The 18543-nt window shown below is 40.8% G+C and overlaps 1 protein-coding gene across 2 annotated transcripts in view; it reads right to left on the reverse strand.

The window, feature by feature from the left end:
- Positions 1 to 18543, reverse strand: part of Cad87A (cadherin 87A) — a 164017-nt gene that overhangs the window by 24768 nt on the left and 120706 nt on the right. For both annotated transcript variants that reach the window (XM_069134500.1, XM_046615558.2), the window contains one exon: positions 2739 to 2956. In XM_069134500.1, coding sequence (XP_068990601.1) covers positions 2739 to 2956 — 218 coding nt within the window. The remainder of the gene's footprint in view (positions 1 to 2738; positions 2957 to 18543) is intronic.

Raw genomic sequence — 18543 nt, forward strand, 5'->3', positions numbered from 1 at the left:
CCTGCAGTGACCGTGGCAGATCAGAAATTGGTATATTTCTGTTTAACCCGACTCGAGAATTTTCGGTCGGATTGGACCAAGCTATATATCATCATATCCATCATGTGTGCACTATATCATGTACATACATACGCCAACACATAAGCGATGAATCGTTGAACGATCTCAAGGATTGGCATAGTTGTATGTGAAAAGGTCTGTATAAGGCGTACACATACAGGGGAAAAAATAAGGAGAGAAATTCGAATTTGTTGCCGAGCTTACCAGTGCATGAAGATCAAATCGAACCAAATCAAGTCAAATCGAATCGTCGATAGTCTCTGTAGAGCAGGTGAAGAAAAAGGAAAATAATAATGAGAATACGTGGAGAAATGATTAGAAAATTTCAAATAAAAATCTTTATCCGCGTTATCCGTACGGCGTACAGTCTTTATTACCTTCGCTCGCACTTGCATCATATATCGAAATGACGTGAAGTTATTCCTTTATCGGATTCGCTGCATGCTTTAGTAATATCATATTGAACGCGCATACGAATCGAACATAAATTCAAGATAGCAATATACTTATATGGTTCACAATCGCGAACCCTTATCAAACGTATAGTATATAGCTTTACCCGTATTACGTAAAGTATATTATTATATGTATTATATGTATATACGCGGGATATGTACATATTGCCCAACAGGGAATGTGTTTTATGTTGTGCAGTAAACTCAGTGAATTTATTACTTACATTTATACATTATTTCAGCTACTGCGAGATGCCAAGTTTTTGGGAATGATTGAAATTTTCATTCTTACTTCTTTTCAAGGTGAGTCTGCACCGCGTCTCTCCATACGTGTGCCTTAGGATGTCCCATATTTGGGATGTTGCCGAATTTTTTAACGCGCACCACCTACATTTATGCAAATAATTCAAAAATAATTGTCTATTTTTCAAATTTTCTCCTCAACTCGTAACTCGTGCTGACAACAAGGTGAATTTTTCCATTTAAAGTACGCGTCTTTGGATACAATTTCAGTATGCATATTATTTTAAGAGTAAAAATGCTGAAAAAACCTCTAATTGCGAGCTTTTAGTGGTTGAAATGTATCTTTTTCGTCGTTTCGAGGATGTGCAATTCGTTCGCGATTGCCTGGTACGATGATGTGAATTTTTTCTCAGATAGTAGCACTAATGATCACAGAAACCTCGCAGTTACAGGTTTTTCCAGCATTTTTACTCTTACAATAAAATCCATACTGAACATGTGTCCGAAACACGTGTATTTTAAATGGGAAACTCCACCGTATTGTCGGCACGGGTTAGAATTGAGATAGAAATCTGAAAAAATTAGGCGATTGTTTAAAAATTATTTGCAGATTTCGGGGGTGTACGTTAAAAAATACAACACCCTAAATATGGGACACCCTAATGTACGTAGGTATAAAACCAAGATGTAGCAGGTACCCTGTTATTTTTCAAAGAGGGTCAGATTCGGTATCTCCATGTAAACCATACCTCTGTACATACTTGGAGGTACGCACAAGGTGCGTATCAACTGCGTACAAGCTGGATATATTACGGTTTCAATCGAATGGATTTTGCGAATGTTTTCTGGTATTTTTAATCAACTAAGAAGGAAAAACTCATGAATAAAATACGGCAAAAATCTGTACTGTATGTTACCAGAAAAACACATCCATCTTGGCAGATAGGGTGACGACTTTCGTGATCCGCAGGAAGAATGGAAATAATTAGATTTGCTATCGACATGATACCTACCCACATCGCGAGATTGGTGTTACGTTGGAACGAAAGAAAAGAGTGAAATGGAGATAAAGGTTTCAATATAAGAAGAGGGTTAGACCGCAAAGTTCACAGAAGAGGTCTTATTTCATCGAAATTTTACTCGTTAGACGAGTGGAGGTGTTTTTCTCATCTTAACCTCGCAGGAACGTTGATAATTTATACTAGGCAACGAAAGGAGACCGTCAATCATCGATATTGGAAATCCGTGTTCTGGTATTTGCTCTCTCTCTCTCACACACACACACACACATACGCATTCATAATCGAACCGAAGTTTATTTCCGGTTCATACGTTATCCTCGGGGCAAATTTCACCTCCAGTTCTTTATTCTTTCCTTATATGACGGCGTAGCCCGCGATGCGAATGGCCTACGTTCTACATTATGCTTCGGTGGCGCAAATTCCGGAGTCAGCGAAAACCCAGCTTATACATCACATGTAGGTACGAACTTCTTCCTGAAACTGAGGGCGAGAGCTAGTGAGGTGGTGACGTCTGCAATCCTCTACACACTGATAGTTTCGCTCTGCATGCAAGAGTAGAATTATTCTCCTCGAAACTTTGACATCACGAAGGGCATCGTCCCGTCTGCTTCCACGTTCAAGCGGCTTGTTAATAACGGAAAGGAACCACGCAGCTATATCATCGCTCTTGAAACCCTCCGACCACGTGTCGCTGATACGACGAGACTAAACCTTGAACCTCAAATCTTTCGCGAGTCTTTGGTGTAGGTACTAGAGTTTAATGAAGGCTGCTTCTACTGACGGGGTGATTCTAGAGTTTCTCATTTGTGAAAATAGTGCCTCGGGTTGAACAACTGCGTCAAATTTCACGAGTTATACACATACGATGTATATGTTGCGTATAGTATATGCATACAATTATACAACACTGAAAATCGTCCTATGTCAGTGCCTCGCATATTTGTAATTAAAAACTCACCTCACGATCCAAAGGCTTGGCGAGTGTCATGATCCCCGTTTTCGGATCGACGGAAAACTTGTCCGTCAGTTGAATACCATACTTGACGGGAGAATTTTCAGGGTCGTGACCTTTCAGCACGAAAACTTGAGACCCTACCGGCGTAGCCTCGGACAGAGGAAGACCCGTAGGATATCCACCAGCCTCTAGCACGGGTGGTTCGTTTACGTTGCTCCCAACTGAAAAATGGAAAATACGATAATTATAATGAGAGTATTATGCAGCAGCAGAATGGTTCATGGTACCGAAAACGATTTATTTTTTTTTTGCTTCTCGTACAACAATCTTGCCTGAATTTAAATATTAATTTCAGATGGTAATCGGAACGTTTTTATAAACTGAATACCGCCTCCTCTCTAGACGGACGGATTTCCAGACTCGCAAGAACCAAAGCGTTGTAGGAACATAGAAGAGAAAAATTCAATTATTCCGCTACAAAAATTATAAGTATATGGTAATATAATATTTCGGCTCGTTGAAGTTTTCGTTAATAACATGTTTCGGTGAGCGCAAAATATTGTCCAAAGTTGACGCGAATTTCGAATCCGATTTTGAGAGGGAATAGGATAATTACAAGATAGAGTAAGTCGAGTTACAAGGAGACGATTCAACGCCGAGATGTATATACCCATGTTATATACATTGTAACGAACTGAGCGTTACAGAATAAACAGAACAGCTTCGTGAGCTTATGAAGCGAACAGACAGCAAAATGCGGATGAGGAAAATGCTTTAATGGCAGTGCGTGTTTACAGTTTAAAGTCTGAAACAGAACTGTTATTACAATAATGTTAGTTGCGCGGTGACCTTATTAATTTTATGACACACGAGAACTTTTATAAGTTTTTTATCTATGATGACTACTAAATCAAAACAGGGGTCAAAACGGTTGATTTCACCCTTTGTAACAACATTATATACATACGAATCGTGATTCACATACTGCTGGTTCACTGTTTGTAGCGTAGGACGATACGTTTAGGACCGATTTCGAATCTCTCCTCGAGCTCTTTCATGAATCTTACCCGCGCCGAGAGAGCTCATAGTAATTATAATTATCCAGCGAGTTTCTCGAGTCTCCGACGCACCCTGATCAGAGACTAAAGCTCAGAGATATATTTAGAATGGTTTAATTCTGGCCAATTGCAATCTACACAGATAGCAAACATTCGTTTGATATCGATATGCTTAATAAAGTTATACGTACAGGTATGTACGATAAACTTAGATTGTGTTCTGACGAGCTTTTTACGTCGCACTTTGCTCATCTGCCAAAACACCGCTGCAGGCATAACGCTGATTGTACTTTTTACGACTATTCAGGGGTCCTAAAATAGAATTATTGTTAGCGGTCTAGGCTGCTGGAGGAGGAGCTGCTTGTTATCTTCCAACAAGCACTGCAGATAATCGTCCGTTTTCCCGACGAAAAAGGAATGAAAAAAAAAAAGTAAAAAGTCTTGAAAATGCCGAGCCTTGAGCAGTGGTCCCTTATTTTGTTTCCACTCCGTGCAGCTAAAATGCCGAGCACTCAGCGACGGGATGGAGTTTTAGCCCCCGTTTTCTTTCAATGTCTCACCCCTAGCCGCGTCATTGTAGTTGAAGTAAATCAGCTACGTAGGTATTTGTGTTTGCTATATTTTTACCACATGCATTACAGGTGAAAGACTGCAGTAAGTATACATAATATTCGGGGAAGCCACCCCCACATCAATTTGCAACATTTTCTGCAATCTTGATGAATTTTTATACATAGAAATAAAACAAGGGAGGAACCGTTATCAGTGGCTGTATTTCGCCGTATCTCGGTAACCAAACGGTGAGCGGTGGCTCCTATCCGCGAATCTGCAGAGGCGATTAGCGGAGACAAAATCGACGGTAACGAACGCCGAGGGTCCGTCGGCGTCGCGGGTGACTCTACGTCTTATTCCTTCTTATCTCTATTATACCTTTCGACGATCACCTTTCCGCTTTATATTTTCGTCCCCTGGAATCGCGTCGACGCTCCATTACGAGGCCGTGACCATCTCGAACACGCGATGCCGAAGAATAAGGGGAATAAGACGAGCGATTGACGTTATATATACCTACAGTATTGTATATACGGAGCCCGAGAGCCAACGATCGAAATTAGGTACAAACCCCTCGATAAGTGAGCGTTAAAGATAAGATATTGAGACCGAACGTTATCCCGGGCTGTCGATTCAATATTTTATCAAGGCCTCATTGAGTTCTCGTATTACGGAAGTGAAAGTAAACCCATTCTTCGCTCGCGTTGTTCTCTTTCCGCGGCTGGATTGTTGCATTAATTTGCACTTTAATTGACAAACGGGAACAATGTTTTTACCCCCTGAAATACCTATATTTGCCCTGCTTATACACCGCCGGATAATTTATGCTCGGAGGGGGAAAGAGGAAAGAATAATCCCAAGTCATGTTCGTGAAAATCATCGCTGTAAAATACGAAATATCAATACACCATAATTGTAATTTCGCAATAAATATTATATAGCGGTAAAACAGTAATATATCTCTTTCGGAATCATAATTTAAAACCTAATTACCCACAAAATGCACACAGGTGGAGAACTTGGACAGCCAGAACTATGGAACGCTTGTCCTGAAAGTCGAGTTTCACCAGGTAGCGGACCTGGAGCGCAGGAACCACGGAGCGCTTGTCCCTGAAGTCGAGTTGTACCAGGTAACGAACCCGGAGCGCAGAATGCAGGAGGTAGAGAACCCGGTACTCGAAATCTGCGGAGCGCGATTCTCATCCGTCCGCTCTACTGCGCGGTTGTTTCCAGACTGAGGAATTCGGTTAGCCGATTCTCGTCTATATAGATCGATGACGTCAAAAGAAAAAAAATTTTGGGCGACGTCACTTTCTGAATATCCGAACATCCAAACTTTGGTTTCGAACTTTAATACTATGTATGTATGATTTGGTGTACAAATTGAACGGATTTCGAATGTTCAGATGACATGGTAAATAAATTCTCAGTGTAAAATATCGAATATAATACCTCAGTATATGTATTGCATTTATGTACACCATTTCTATAGTAAGAAAACGCGAGGAACGTCTGCCGCGCGCGGCAGTGGAAGTTCAACACCGTGTCTGACTATACGAGGATTCTGACTACTCACGTGTCAGAGACTCGTGCGGTACACTCGGAGGTAGAGGCAGCAGTCCTCAACCTATGTTTATACCTATGCATACACAACAGCAGCAAGCTGCGGACGTCTGACTGGCCAAGCAGCATCTACTTGGAGTCTGGCACCGTACGAGGACCCTCTCCTGCTACCCTGAGGTTCGCGACTCGTGGTGGAACTGACTGCATCTAGACAATCTCATTTTCTAACTTTTACTTCTCATTTTATTCGTGTACAGTAGTATATAACAGTGATTCTAGAATTAAGCCCAAGTTTTAAACATGCAAGCACACGTGTATCGTATGTAAGTTTGTCTCTTCGGTTTTTGGTTTGCGTAAGCGGGTGACAAAAAAATGAATAAATTCAAATGGAAAAACGAAACATCTTGGTTTGCGGAAACAACTATCTCAGTATCGGAATACTTCGTTAATAAAGTTCGACATTATTTAACTTTGCTAATTCGCAAGTCTGTTCGATTCCAAAACTTCAACTACAACCGCGTAGTACGCCGCAATTTTAATTATACGAGTGGAAAAATCCTCAATGTGTAATAAATTAATGCACACGATAATCGTCTATTGATTGTGATCGCTGGACTGAAACGAGTTTCAGAAGGTCTGAAACTGAATTTTTCAAAAAATAATATTTGGTCTTCATAAATGAACGAAGTCTTACCATATAAGAGAAATTATCTAAGATATGTTAGACCACCACGTAAATTGGACCATTCTATAGAAATTACGTTTCTTACCTTTTAATACTTTCCTACAGAACGGTCTAATTTATTCAGCGGTCTGATATAACCTACCCTATACTTTTCCCCATTCCAACTTTGGCTTGACGACACTGCAGTTGAAAGACTTTTCAGTTACCGAATTACATCACGGAATCAATCAACGTGCCTTATCTACCTACCTAATGATCCGTAATTGAAAGACAAAGATCTACACCATTTTCTCTGACTCGAGGTAGGTACGTGTATACTTCGTTACGCGGGCGAAGCGAAGTTCGGAATAAGCAAATAGATTGGTAGCCGCAAAATGAAATTTTCACTAGCACTGATCGGATTTACTCTACCGCATTCACGTACTCATCATTACATTGTGCGTAGTATACGTAATAGAACGGGAGCTGGCAAGTACAGTAATGAGCTTCGTACAGCTTGGATTGCCCTAGATTTTGCGACGTATGCGACGTTATAAATTTTAAGCTTCGTACATTGATCCGACTAAAAAAACAATCAAAGTTTCTACAAAGGCAAGAAGCAACGCTGCAGAGGTTACGCGGAGGCACGCGAATTAAACGCATATATGTGCGTATGTATTATACACGGTTAATACGTTTACCCCAATTCGATAATCAGTATGAACACGCGTGTTTCTGCAACCACGTTAAGCCGTAAATTATTTACCGATGAGCTTGATACGAGGCTGTATAGCGTTTCAGGAATATCACACACGCATCAAGGCTTCAGGCAGTGTCTGGCATGAAACTCTGTACGCCGAATGTCACCCCTCCAATTTTTTTTTTTTTTCCTCTTTAAATTTATGAAAATAAGAGGTGTTTCCATTCGGGGTGATACTATATAAACTTCTCGTTCCGCATTCTAAAGGTGACTTTTCGAACGTGTTACACCTTTTTTATTCTTATTCTTCTTCGACTTCTCACGCGAAAGACTTACAGTTGTGATATCCTGAAAGGGAGTGATAATAAAAAAAAAATGATAATAATAACAACGATAAAACGGCCTATAGTATTCCAGGCACATCGAGCTTCGTTTTGCTTTATATATATATATATGTATATATATGTATATATATATATATATAAGTTTCTGTATTTACTCTCAATTTTTCTCCCCCATATACCGGTGTGCCGTTATCTGAAAAGCAATATACTTTATGCTGCGCAAAAGCCCTTCCAACATCAGGACTGATCATCAGGGCGTCTTCTGCGCCAGGCTCAACTTCACATTATCATAATGCTACGTAAAAAATCTACACTGACGTGATTGATATACCCACCTACGTTGTATCTACCCAGGTTATCACGATTTTAATAATAAAAAAAAAAAAAAGAGAATACGTACACATATAGTACAATGGACTTGGGTGAAAATCGGCTAAAAGGCAAACATTTAAATCCAATTTCTACGGTGTAATAACTTAGGTGTTTAAACCTTCCACCCACGTAAATCATTTGCATCCGCCCTAATCGAAACAATTTTTTTTTCCACGCCAAAATTTGCGTACTCATAAAAAGTTTATTGCAAGATAACCTTTTTTCAAGTTTATACATCAGGACTGCCTGTGCTGGATGAATCGTACCTTCCACACGTAACAATACAGTCTGATTCATGAACCTTTGTACCATTCTAAACAAAGAACAAAATAAAAAATGATCTGCCATATTCTTTTTCAAGCCAATCCTCGTAGTTCCCAATTCTGGCCGTGAAACCTTCAGATGCGTTTCAGACACTTTCTATCGACTCTGTCGAATACTTCAGAATTAACACAGGCGAAATGCAAGATTCTTGGAATTTCATTTCGAATCTGAGGCAACAACGTGGGCGAGTATAACTGCGTATGCATTTAGATGCGGCGTAAGCCGAACGCATAAAATGATAGGACAATTAAAAGCAGGTAAGAAGGCATGCAGTTTTAATTAGAGCTGCGCTATCAAGTGCACTTAGCGTTTCGACGAACGGCAGATGTACGCCAGTTGCTCGCTGAGATGACGCAGCTCGTACCGCCTCTGGCTAACAGAGCTCACCTGAATACTTTTCTACGAGGTTGCGGGGGTGGCTCTGGGTATAATATGATATCTTCACCCCACACCACTTCACTGAAATCTCGTGGAATGGCGCCACATATAATTCTGTCGCATAACCGACTCGCTGGTTTGGTATAACTCTATTTAATCACGGTCAATCTTATCATCCTTATTACCTAACTTCCAACCTTTCTACACACTTTTTCACAAACTCTGCGCAGACATTAATTCACTTAATGAACTCACGGGGGGGGGGGGGGGGGGGGGGGGAATTTTATTATCTGAAAACCGTTTTCGGTCCTCAAAACCCTCGGAAATCCAACGATCATCTTATCACTTACACCCACAGCTGTCATTTTATCGTCACTTCGAATTAAAAGGAGAAGGAAAAAAATAATTACTATGAAAGACGTTACTTGCAATGGAATTTGGAAATGTTCACAAGATTTTATTTAAAAAATCAGTCTTTATGTTAATTCACGGAAAACTCGCGATGCTTCAGGAGTCTTTATAGCAGGGTATATTACTCGAATTTCATTGGACTTTTCAGAACTCCGTTACATGGACTGAGAATGGATTGGTCGAATTTATCAAGCACATTTCGTCAGCAAAATTGTCTATCTAAGGTACTTTTTTACACTTGAATAAAATAAATAATGACGTTTTAAACATCACTGATAATCAGTGTATTTCTTCTCTTACGGTTTCCTTTTTTTTTCATCAAGTAGCATTTTGCAGAAACGAGTCAGATTTGATCGCTATATTTGGTTCAGTCTTCCCTCTCTACTAATGACTTTGTACGACTGAATGGATTTTGCGGAGATTTTAGGAGCGATGCAGAGGCAACGAGTGTCGAGAGTGACTGATTCCCAGGCGAAAACTGTGATGATAATTGCAAACTATTACACAACGCACGGTGCGGGTGCTGAAATTTCCACGAATGTAGCATTACATGGTCGATAAAACGAGAGCCGCAGTGTAGCCGGGTTGATTTACTGCGACTGTTAGTGAGTCTTATATATTCCGACAATCAGACAGGGTTTAAATTGTGGGAAAACGTTTGCGGTTCCCCTAATCCGTGGAATTAGAAAAAGTTCGACTTTAATGGGAATGCCAGAGCATTCGGCGGGGCATTTGCATAGGCGTGCAACGGAATAGGTGGGTGTAACGGTTGGCAAAGAAAGCAAACTCTCACTCTCTCGTGGGTGCCATTCCAGAGAATTAAACCGGTCGCGGTCCAAAAGAAAGTTCAACCGCGAAAGCAGAAATGCCTTTTTCCGCAACCTGCAGCCGCCGACGACGAGCTCCGAGTATGAGTAAAAAATAATTAATTCACCGGCACGTTTTAGCGAGCATTTGCATCCATCTCAGAGGTGCCGCAACCTTATAAAAACTAATTCTATAGCTAATGGCACAGGGTCGTGGACGCTGCGGCACGGTTCACTTTACTTCTGGAGGAACGTGCCACCTTATAAGTAATTAGTAATTTGTAATTAGGTATACCTAACCCAGCTGCGGTGCGGCGGAGAAACGCGAGAACTCGGAAATGTCGAAGTATCGTGAATTTGCAGTGTTATTTAATCGACAACCTATCCCCGGTAATTAGCTGGTATTCGAATTCGTGCAGATATACCTAAGCGACAAACATGAATATTTCCGGAGAACAAAAGTTTCAGTTTATTAACGGGATCGGTACGTGTTAACTTTGCGTAATGTAAAAGCACCCTGGTACGTTTTAATTTCTCTCTAATGAATTTAATCGGCGAACTTTCACCCGTCAAAGAAAAAATGAATTGTAAGAGTTTCGCAAAATAATGCCAATGCGAGTTGATCGGTTTTATACCTGTTTTCCGAGTTGGCCAAAGTCAACTGAAACAGAGTCTCGACTTTTTAATATTGCGAGGACAGTTTGGCGCTCTACTTTCGTCGAGAGAGAAAAATCAACCCAATTGGATTCGGACATTAGCGTCAGCATCGTTGGCCTCGACCGTAGTCGTCCAGTATATGTCAATAAATTGTCTCCGGTTGGTGTATACCTATAACGAGTAACACAGTGTGTAATGTAATCTAGGTATTACGTTATATAGCAAGGGACAATGCGAGGGCTCGGATTCACCTTGGCCGAAACGCAACCCTCGTTGATATATCCACTGAGGCATATAATTCTCGAGTAACAATTCGTTACATTACGGTACAGAGCGAAGCGACATTTTCACACTCTCTTATTGTTAGACCGGGAGCTCCTTCATAAAGGTAATTTGCTTGAGAGAAACTCAGTCTCAATATCGGGAGACAAAAAAATCCGTTGCGGCGAGGCGGACAATTTTGCAATATCCGCTGATTTTTTTAATGTGATTTCCTTTTTTATTTTGAAAAAGGTGTTGCGGGTTATATTCAGATTTCATTTGTACGCAAATTTTTTTCACCACCCTGGTCGACTCATCATTCATGCTGCGCATGGAAATTTCTCGTTTTCGTTTTCATCAAATGTATGTATAATATTCGTGTACGTATATATAATACAAATGACACTTCGCGGTAAAAAAAAATATATATGTATATAATATATTTCATTCTCATTCCAAAGCACATTTTTTCTCATACATATTTTTCACCAACTTGTGATTGAGTTTCGTACATTGCAATTTCCACCTTTTACTTCGCGGCGGATTTGGAAGAGCATCGTTTTATCATTATTTCGAAGTTTGTTTATACGGTCTTGTGCAGTGAAACTCCGTGTCGAATATATTGTACGAATATCCGGTAAATTGAACAGTGTATTATGCGACTATACACGGAGTTTGTTTGAAAACCGCAAACAAATTACACAGGCACATGATAAAATGACGGCGTTACTGTAAAATCCGACGAAGTGGAGGGTCGTTTGTAAAAATATGCGCCACCAGTAAACGAGTTCATAAATATAAAAATGTATGATATATCCAACATATCAGGGTTGGAATTTATCGTGCCGTTAATACACGCCGATTATGACGGACAGATGGTAAGAAGCTCACGGATCCATGTAATTAAAACTTGTTGAGAAAAGTTGAAGGTGTAATCTCGCCGCTATCATTACGAACTAGTCTAGCATGGCGGGGGCTGAAGCGTGTTGAAAGGGGCGGACAGCGGCAGCGAAGCAGGGTGAAGGAACGAATTACCATAATTTTCTTTGCGGATCTCATCCACGGATGTCTGGCTTTATGCGCCACTTCGACACACAGGATGCGTCTGCGGGAATCTACGCGCATGCAGAGCATTAATCTACATAGAAGAACGGAAGAGAACAGAAGTGGAGAATGGGAAAAAGATTCACATCATTGCGAGTGTGCTGCGCATTTTCCGTGCGTTGTAATTGTCCGTATGCATCGAAAATTGTTATTTTAAGAATAGTTCATTCCTCCAGGGAGTCACGTTCGACGCTGATACTATACATGAGCCCCTTGTGCGTGTTTCGAGTAAAATACATCGGAAATGAGTCATATAAATGGGGATGTAGACTCCGACAGCGTTTCGGTCATACTTTTACATGGTATTTTTTGCTATAGGTTTACTAATTTTTTTCCGTTTACTTACTTATTATATCTTGGACATAATTTCCTTATGATAATCGACCGAAGTTCCGACATCGTTAAAATGATTTGATATCTCAAGTGCGTTCAGGATGCAAGATGGAATTGCGCTCACTGCGATATTTCCACGTCATTGGTTCGTAGGCTTTGATAATAGTAAAAATACTTGGCATTCCATGCGGTCGGTAAAGACTGACTATAGCATTCTCTTGAATACGGAATGCACTTGGCTCATATTATCGCTATCTTATTTATTATTCAAACCGCTACGCGGCAGAGCTCCAAGTGCTAAAAGTTGTACTTTAAAGTTTTCTGAATTAAGTAGCACGCAAGGCGTCTTACACTACTTCCTATTATTCCGTTCTGATTCTCCGAAGTCGCGATACAGAGTTCGTTTCTTACTCCTAAAACTGCAATCTTTGCAAATCCGAACGTTTAATGATCGAAAAATGGAATACACTTAGCGAATATGTGATAAGAATCCAGGTCGATGAAGTGAAAGTGAGTGTAAGTTTTTGGCATATAAAACAGGTTTATCCACGTGAAATTTAACTGCTGTTCGAGTAGCTTAATGCCAAGCGCGTTAAATTGATTGCAAGATTATATTTGACGTGTAATTACTGCCAAGGTAGGAATTGATGGCACTTCGCCTAGCTGCGAGCTAATTGAATTTCGAAATTACCCATACACTATTCCTGAAGTACGAATGATATAGAAACGATTGAAGTGGCGTATAATTTTTCTACGCGAGAACCTCAGCTGTAGCAATCTTTCTGGTTCAAAAACGATCAAATAAGCCTTCTATAGTTTTCCAAACTATTATTTTATTAGATAATGCTGATTCGTCTGATACTTTGTTTTGTTTGGTTTTGACGGTTGTTTCAAAAGAAGAAGCCCGCATTTATGCGAATGATCTACTTTTTATCACATACACGTCGTTGTTAAAATGCTAAATTAGGAATTCCAGTATATTTGTGTAAAAAATGTTCTTCCAATAATTTTGCGCCGTATTACATGCGACTAAAGATAATGTACCTACGGAAGACTAGGAAAATACTTTTTTTCCCCTCTCGGCGTTAGAAAAGGATTTCCTTTTCAACCGGCACCCAAATGTTTCCAAGAACTTTACCGACGCTGGAGAAATTTTTTTCTGAACTCTCTTTCCCGTCTACAGTGAGACGGAAATTTCTCATTTCGCAAGTATGTAAAACAACGTCTATGTTCTTAACATGTTTCTGGCATGAAGTGAAAAACTAAAAAGAAACTGGCGACACGTTGTTCACTGGGTTAGATCTCGTTTCGACGTCAGTCGCGAGGGTTACAGAGGTAGAAAAAATATACGGAAAAGTCGGTGGGGAGAAAAACAAGAAAAAAGTAGGCAAGGCATAGGTATATTCGAAATGGAAGGAGAGATTCGTCGAGTACCTTATACAGCCGAGTTCTGTCGGAAGACTCGAATGCTGGCTCCGAACAATCTCCCGTCTCACTCCTTCCGTTTATTTTAGACTTGTTAATGTAATTCCCCTAAAAGGTGATACTTCGTCATGCCTCGGTGATAGAGCTGCGGGAGAGTAAAAGTGGGGGATGTATGTATATAAGAAGATCGTGGAAGGGATGGAGTTTGAAACTTTTGCGCGATGGGTGAGGAACGGGGGATGATGGGCGCACCCACGGCAGCGCCGACAGATGCCGCGAAGAGCGAGAGACGAAACGACGAAAAAATTAGGGACCGGGAGATAAAAAGAATATGAAAAAAAAAGAAAAAGAAAAACGTCGGATCGGGAGAGAGGGGCGAGGAAAAGCGAACGGCGAAAGCCTAGAGGGACGCTGCGGGAAAATAGCCGCGATAAATAAAACCGCAAGTGCTCCAGGTTATAATAATGCCTCGAACAGCTCTGTAATACTTCCCCGCCAAATGTGCACACACGTTGAAACAGAGTGTTTCACGCGTGCAGTTTTGATAATCACCAGGCACAGTTTTACCCCCGCAAATGTGTAACGTACCCCTCTTTGTCACGCGTATATATAGATATACACTCCTAGATGAGCGTTGGTACGATACGCCAAAGCGGGTAGCCTGAAGGGTTTAAGGGTGGTAAATTACTGCCGATACTAAATTTTACAGCCGCGTTTTCCGCGACGGCGATTCTGCAGCCAGCCGGCGGCGCAGTGTGGGCGAAATTTTGAAAGCACATGCAGCAGGCAGACCGCCACCGAGCGAACGGTGGGTGGGATACTCGTTCGTTTCCGGTTTTCTATAAAGGTGTTATACACGCGGCAACATACCGCGTAACGAATCGAAAATATTTCAACGAGAATTGCACGAGATGGAAATTCTGCGCAACAATTAGGCGGCTGGCAGCCGGTGCTGCAGCAATTTGCGTACTTCCTTTTTGCCCGTGGCTTAACGAGGGCCGTATATTAAATGGCCCGGATCTTTTGAATGTACATATAGTCACCGAAAAGTGGAATACAGTTCGTCTAAAAGTTGCATACCTAATTGTGGAGAGAGAGAGAGAGAGAGAGAGAGAGAGAGAGAGAGAGAGAGAGAGAGAGAGAGAAGAGAGAGAGAGAGAGAGAGAGAGAGAGAGAGAGAGAGAGAGAGAGAGAGACAAAGTGAGGCTAAAAAGAGGGGCGAATTTCGGTTGTGAATAAATTATCAAAACGAAACGCTGACGTTCAACAAAACGTTCTTACTCGAGAACCAAAGTTCGTTCGACGATAGTATGAAACATTAACTCTCTCGCTGCTTGTTGGTAGGTGTCTCTGCAGAGGGAAAACTTTCTTGAAATTCAAACCGATTTGTAACGGAATTATGCAATCCCTCCTCTTGTATTCGGGTATATACGTACTTGCAAGCTATATTTTCAAATATATATGATTATTCCCAAGATAACGAATGACAAAATTGTATTTTCAGACCGATGAAAGTTAATGACAGTTCTGCAGAGTAGAAATGAACCAATTGCCAATATAACGTATGCCATTGCTTTGTGTTTTCTTTTTTTTTTCGTTTTTCTTTTTTGGCGAATATCCTTGTAATCAAACAAGTTTGCAAAACTGCATCCGATTCGGTTGGGCCTCTGTTTTTATCTGCGAATTTGTAGAAAATTTTCTAACGTAGTAAAAAAATTAATTCGTGTCATATGACATTGTTTACTTTGTTAACGATCTCATTATTTCCGTTTTTGCAGCCAACTTGCCGGTCCAAATTCAATCAAGACATTCCAAACGAGGAATTCCGTTGATAAACACAATTAGAAACGATTGTACGGCAGTTCAGCCGTGCATGTCATAAGAAGAAGATAATTATAATACATATATATGTCATGTTATTCCGGTATAGTTAATATCATTCATGAAAAGGTGAAATTCGAAATTAGTTGGTTATAATTTCATTAATAATTTATAAATACAAGACCTGTATTAGCTCATCATTATTCTAACGGCCTCGACAAAGGAAAGTCAGATAATTAAAATTTCGAGTAACCGAATACCTTATAATCTACCTGCGCATAACTCACATTTTTCCCTAAGATCCAGAATTTTTTCTCCGTATAAATTAAATTTCTCCAGCCCGATAGGCGATCATTTCATTTCATCCTACTTCTTCTTCAATTCTCGGTCCGAAACCGAAGCCGCATTCATTTGCGTAATTGTTGAGACGAGAGCAAAGGAAGGAGAAGGTGGCTAAGCGATATTCGCGAGGCAACTCAAACACGTCGAGATTAACGTCAATTGGTATCAACAATCGGTACGTTGGAGATCTGTTAATCTCGAGCGAAGTTATATACAACCGTATATCCGGGGGTATACATCCAGTCGGGTGAATCCTTACCCACAACGGTTGGTAGTCGACTAATGGAAATCCTCGCTGATTATTGATTAGGCATTATATCTATACGACCCAACCTGCGAGGTCCGCTCCAGAGGTTCGGCTATTGCCCTGTTATTTATTAATACTTCCTTCGATTTCTCGCTTTCTTTTTCGAGCAGCAACCCTTCGATATTTTTCGGCTCGTTCGGCTTATCGATTTCATCCCAATCGCCCCGACTCCCAAACGAAACGATAATGCATCATTTTCACGCGGCTTGTCGTAACATCGCGATATCAAGATTGTCGATGAAAATACAGTTATACCTATACAACGGGACGGAAAAGAGAAGGAATGAATTTCGGTTTTTTGGTCGGCAAGCCTTGGCCGCATCGTGGAACCGTGTCCAGAAACTACACGGACAGAAGAAACAGAGCAAATTTTACCCAAAACTGCGTGAAAAGAGGGGGTACATCAAGATTTTCGGTAAAAAATACCAATGTAAACTACATCTTTCACTATAAATGTGGCAGATTTTACTTCACACACAGTGGTTTTCACTGTTTCGAGAGTAAATTCTGCATTTGACGAAGTATATTTTACCAACCAAGAGATCTGACGTGTCGCTCTTTTCCTGCAGTTTTTAGCAAGATCTGCTCTTTTATTCCCTCCGTGCAGACCAGTGTCTAGACTCGGGAGTCTGGAGTGGATGAACGTGAATTCGTGTTAACAATCCCTCCATTATACTTCAGCCTAATCTTGCCGAAAGTTATCGGGATATCGGGCGGCCGAGGTCCGCTCGGCTCACCTCCAACCCATCCGCCATAGCTGTACACATAACATATACGTATATGTATAACGGCGCGTTATTGATGGTAGCCAAAATCCGGCCAATGACCGTGCAGATTCCACTGGATTTATATTAATTAATTGTATCGTTTCCTATCGATCCTCTCGTCTGTGCGTTATACGCATTGCACATTCATTGTATTTAATCCAAAACCGAGGAGGCAGCATGCTACCCACACTTTCCCGAATTCGTGCTAAAACGGAAAGGGTGTTCGACCTTTAGGGTAAGTCTCCTTCCGAAATTTAGAGTTGGTTCTCCAGGGATGCAAATATTTGGTAGCATCCGTACCAACTTTAATTACATTTCGGTATTCGCGCTTTGGGAGAATTTGCCAATCTTCAACCTTACAAATATATTTATAAGTATTTAATAATTAGACCTCGTATGATTTTTTTCAGGACACGAGATATTCTCTAGTATTAAAGACGGTTGGTGTAGATGAGAATATCACTAAGCAGTTAAAGGTGATGATGTCCATGCGATATACATTCTGATTTTTGTGTTTTTACACTTTATTTGTTACTTCGTGCAGCGTGAATTGCAAAAAATAAAAAATACACCCGATATTTCACAAAACACCGCCGACATGTCAGTATATACGAACAATTGTCTGTTTAGGTACCCGGTACATTCATATTCATACGGTATATATGGATATAACGCGTGTATACGTGCAGGGTAAACTCTGTGCTACCCCATAACCGATATATCGATTCATAGAGATTACGATCCTGTAAATTTTGCAGGAAAGTTTGGAAGCCAGTTTAATCCCGTTATTCCCTTGGACCGAATGAAGCGATGGCTCCATTTGTATTCATAATTTCACGTCGCGGCCCGCCGTTCGCGAATATCGTGGGCGTCGCGACGAGGTAGCGTCGGAAGCGCCGGTCCTCGTTGTTTTCGGAGAGGGAGAGGATTTTCCTACGGAGAACACCGCGGGTTTCTCGTTCCCCAATTTCACCCCTCTGTGTTTCTCTTTCCCTTTTACACTACACAGTCACTCAATCCAATCCATCACTTGTCGCGACTGGTCTGTTTGTGCCTGCATTGTATGATTGTACGTAGGCCTTTCCGACAATGCCGCAAAATAATAAAATGAGAAATCAAACGCACTCGACTGTAGTGCTTACACGTGGATCCGAGCTATCCGGACATTCCGATATCCGAATTACTCGGATCCGTTAGTTATGGCACTTCAAATCTGGATAGTTCGAGTATCCGGGTAATTCGCATATTCGGATCGAGTGAGTGTCCGTACAGTTCCAGTATCCCGATAGTTGGTATATCCAGGACAATTTGTACAAAATTTGCAAATAAATTACGTTCACACAACAAGTTGAAGTAATTTGAGAAACTGTTATGTATTTTTGCAAAAAAATTTTATGAGATTGTGAGTTAGTTGTCGAGTTGACACGGAATTTACGGGAATTCCACTTTGCTGTACAGAAATTGCACGCTTCCTCCACTTCTGCGTAGAGAATCTACAGTGAATTCGCAAACATTTTTAAGAGTAAACACATAATAGTAGTTACAACTAACACGTAGCCGTAATACTTGTAGTAGAACTATCTTAACACGAAACTCGCGTAGGAAGCCGAACTATTCGT

The sequence above is a fragment of the Neodiprion pinetum genome, chromosome 3 (genome assembly GCF_021155775.2).
Source record: "Neodiprion pinetum isolate iyNeoPine1 chromosome 3, iyNeoPine1.2, whole genome shotgun sequence".
NCBI lineage: Eukaryota > Metazoa > Arthropoda > Insecta > Hymenoptera > Diprionidae > Neodiprion > Neodiprion pinetum.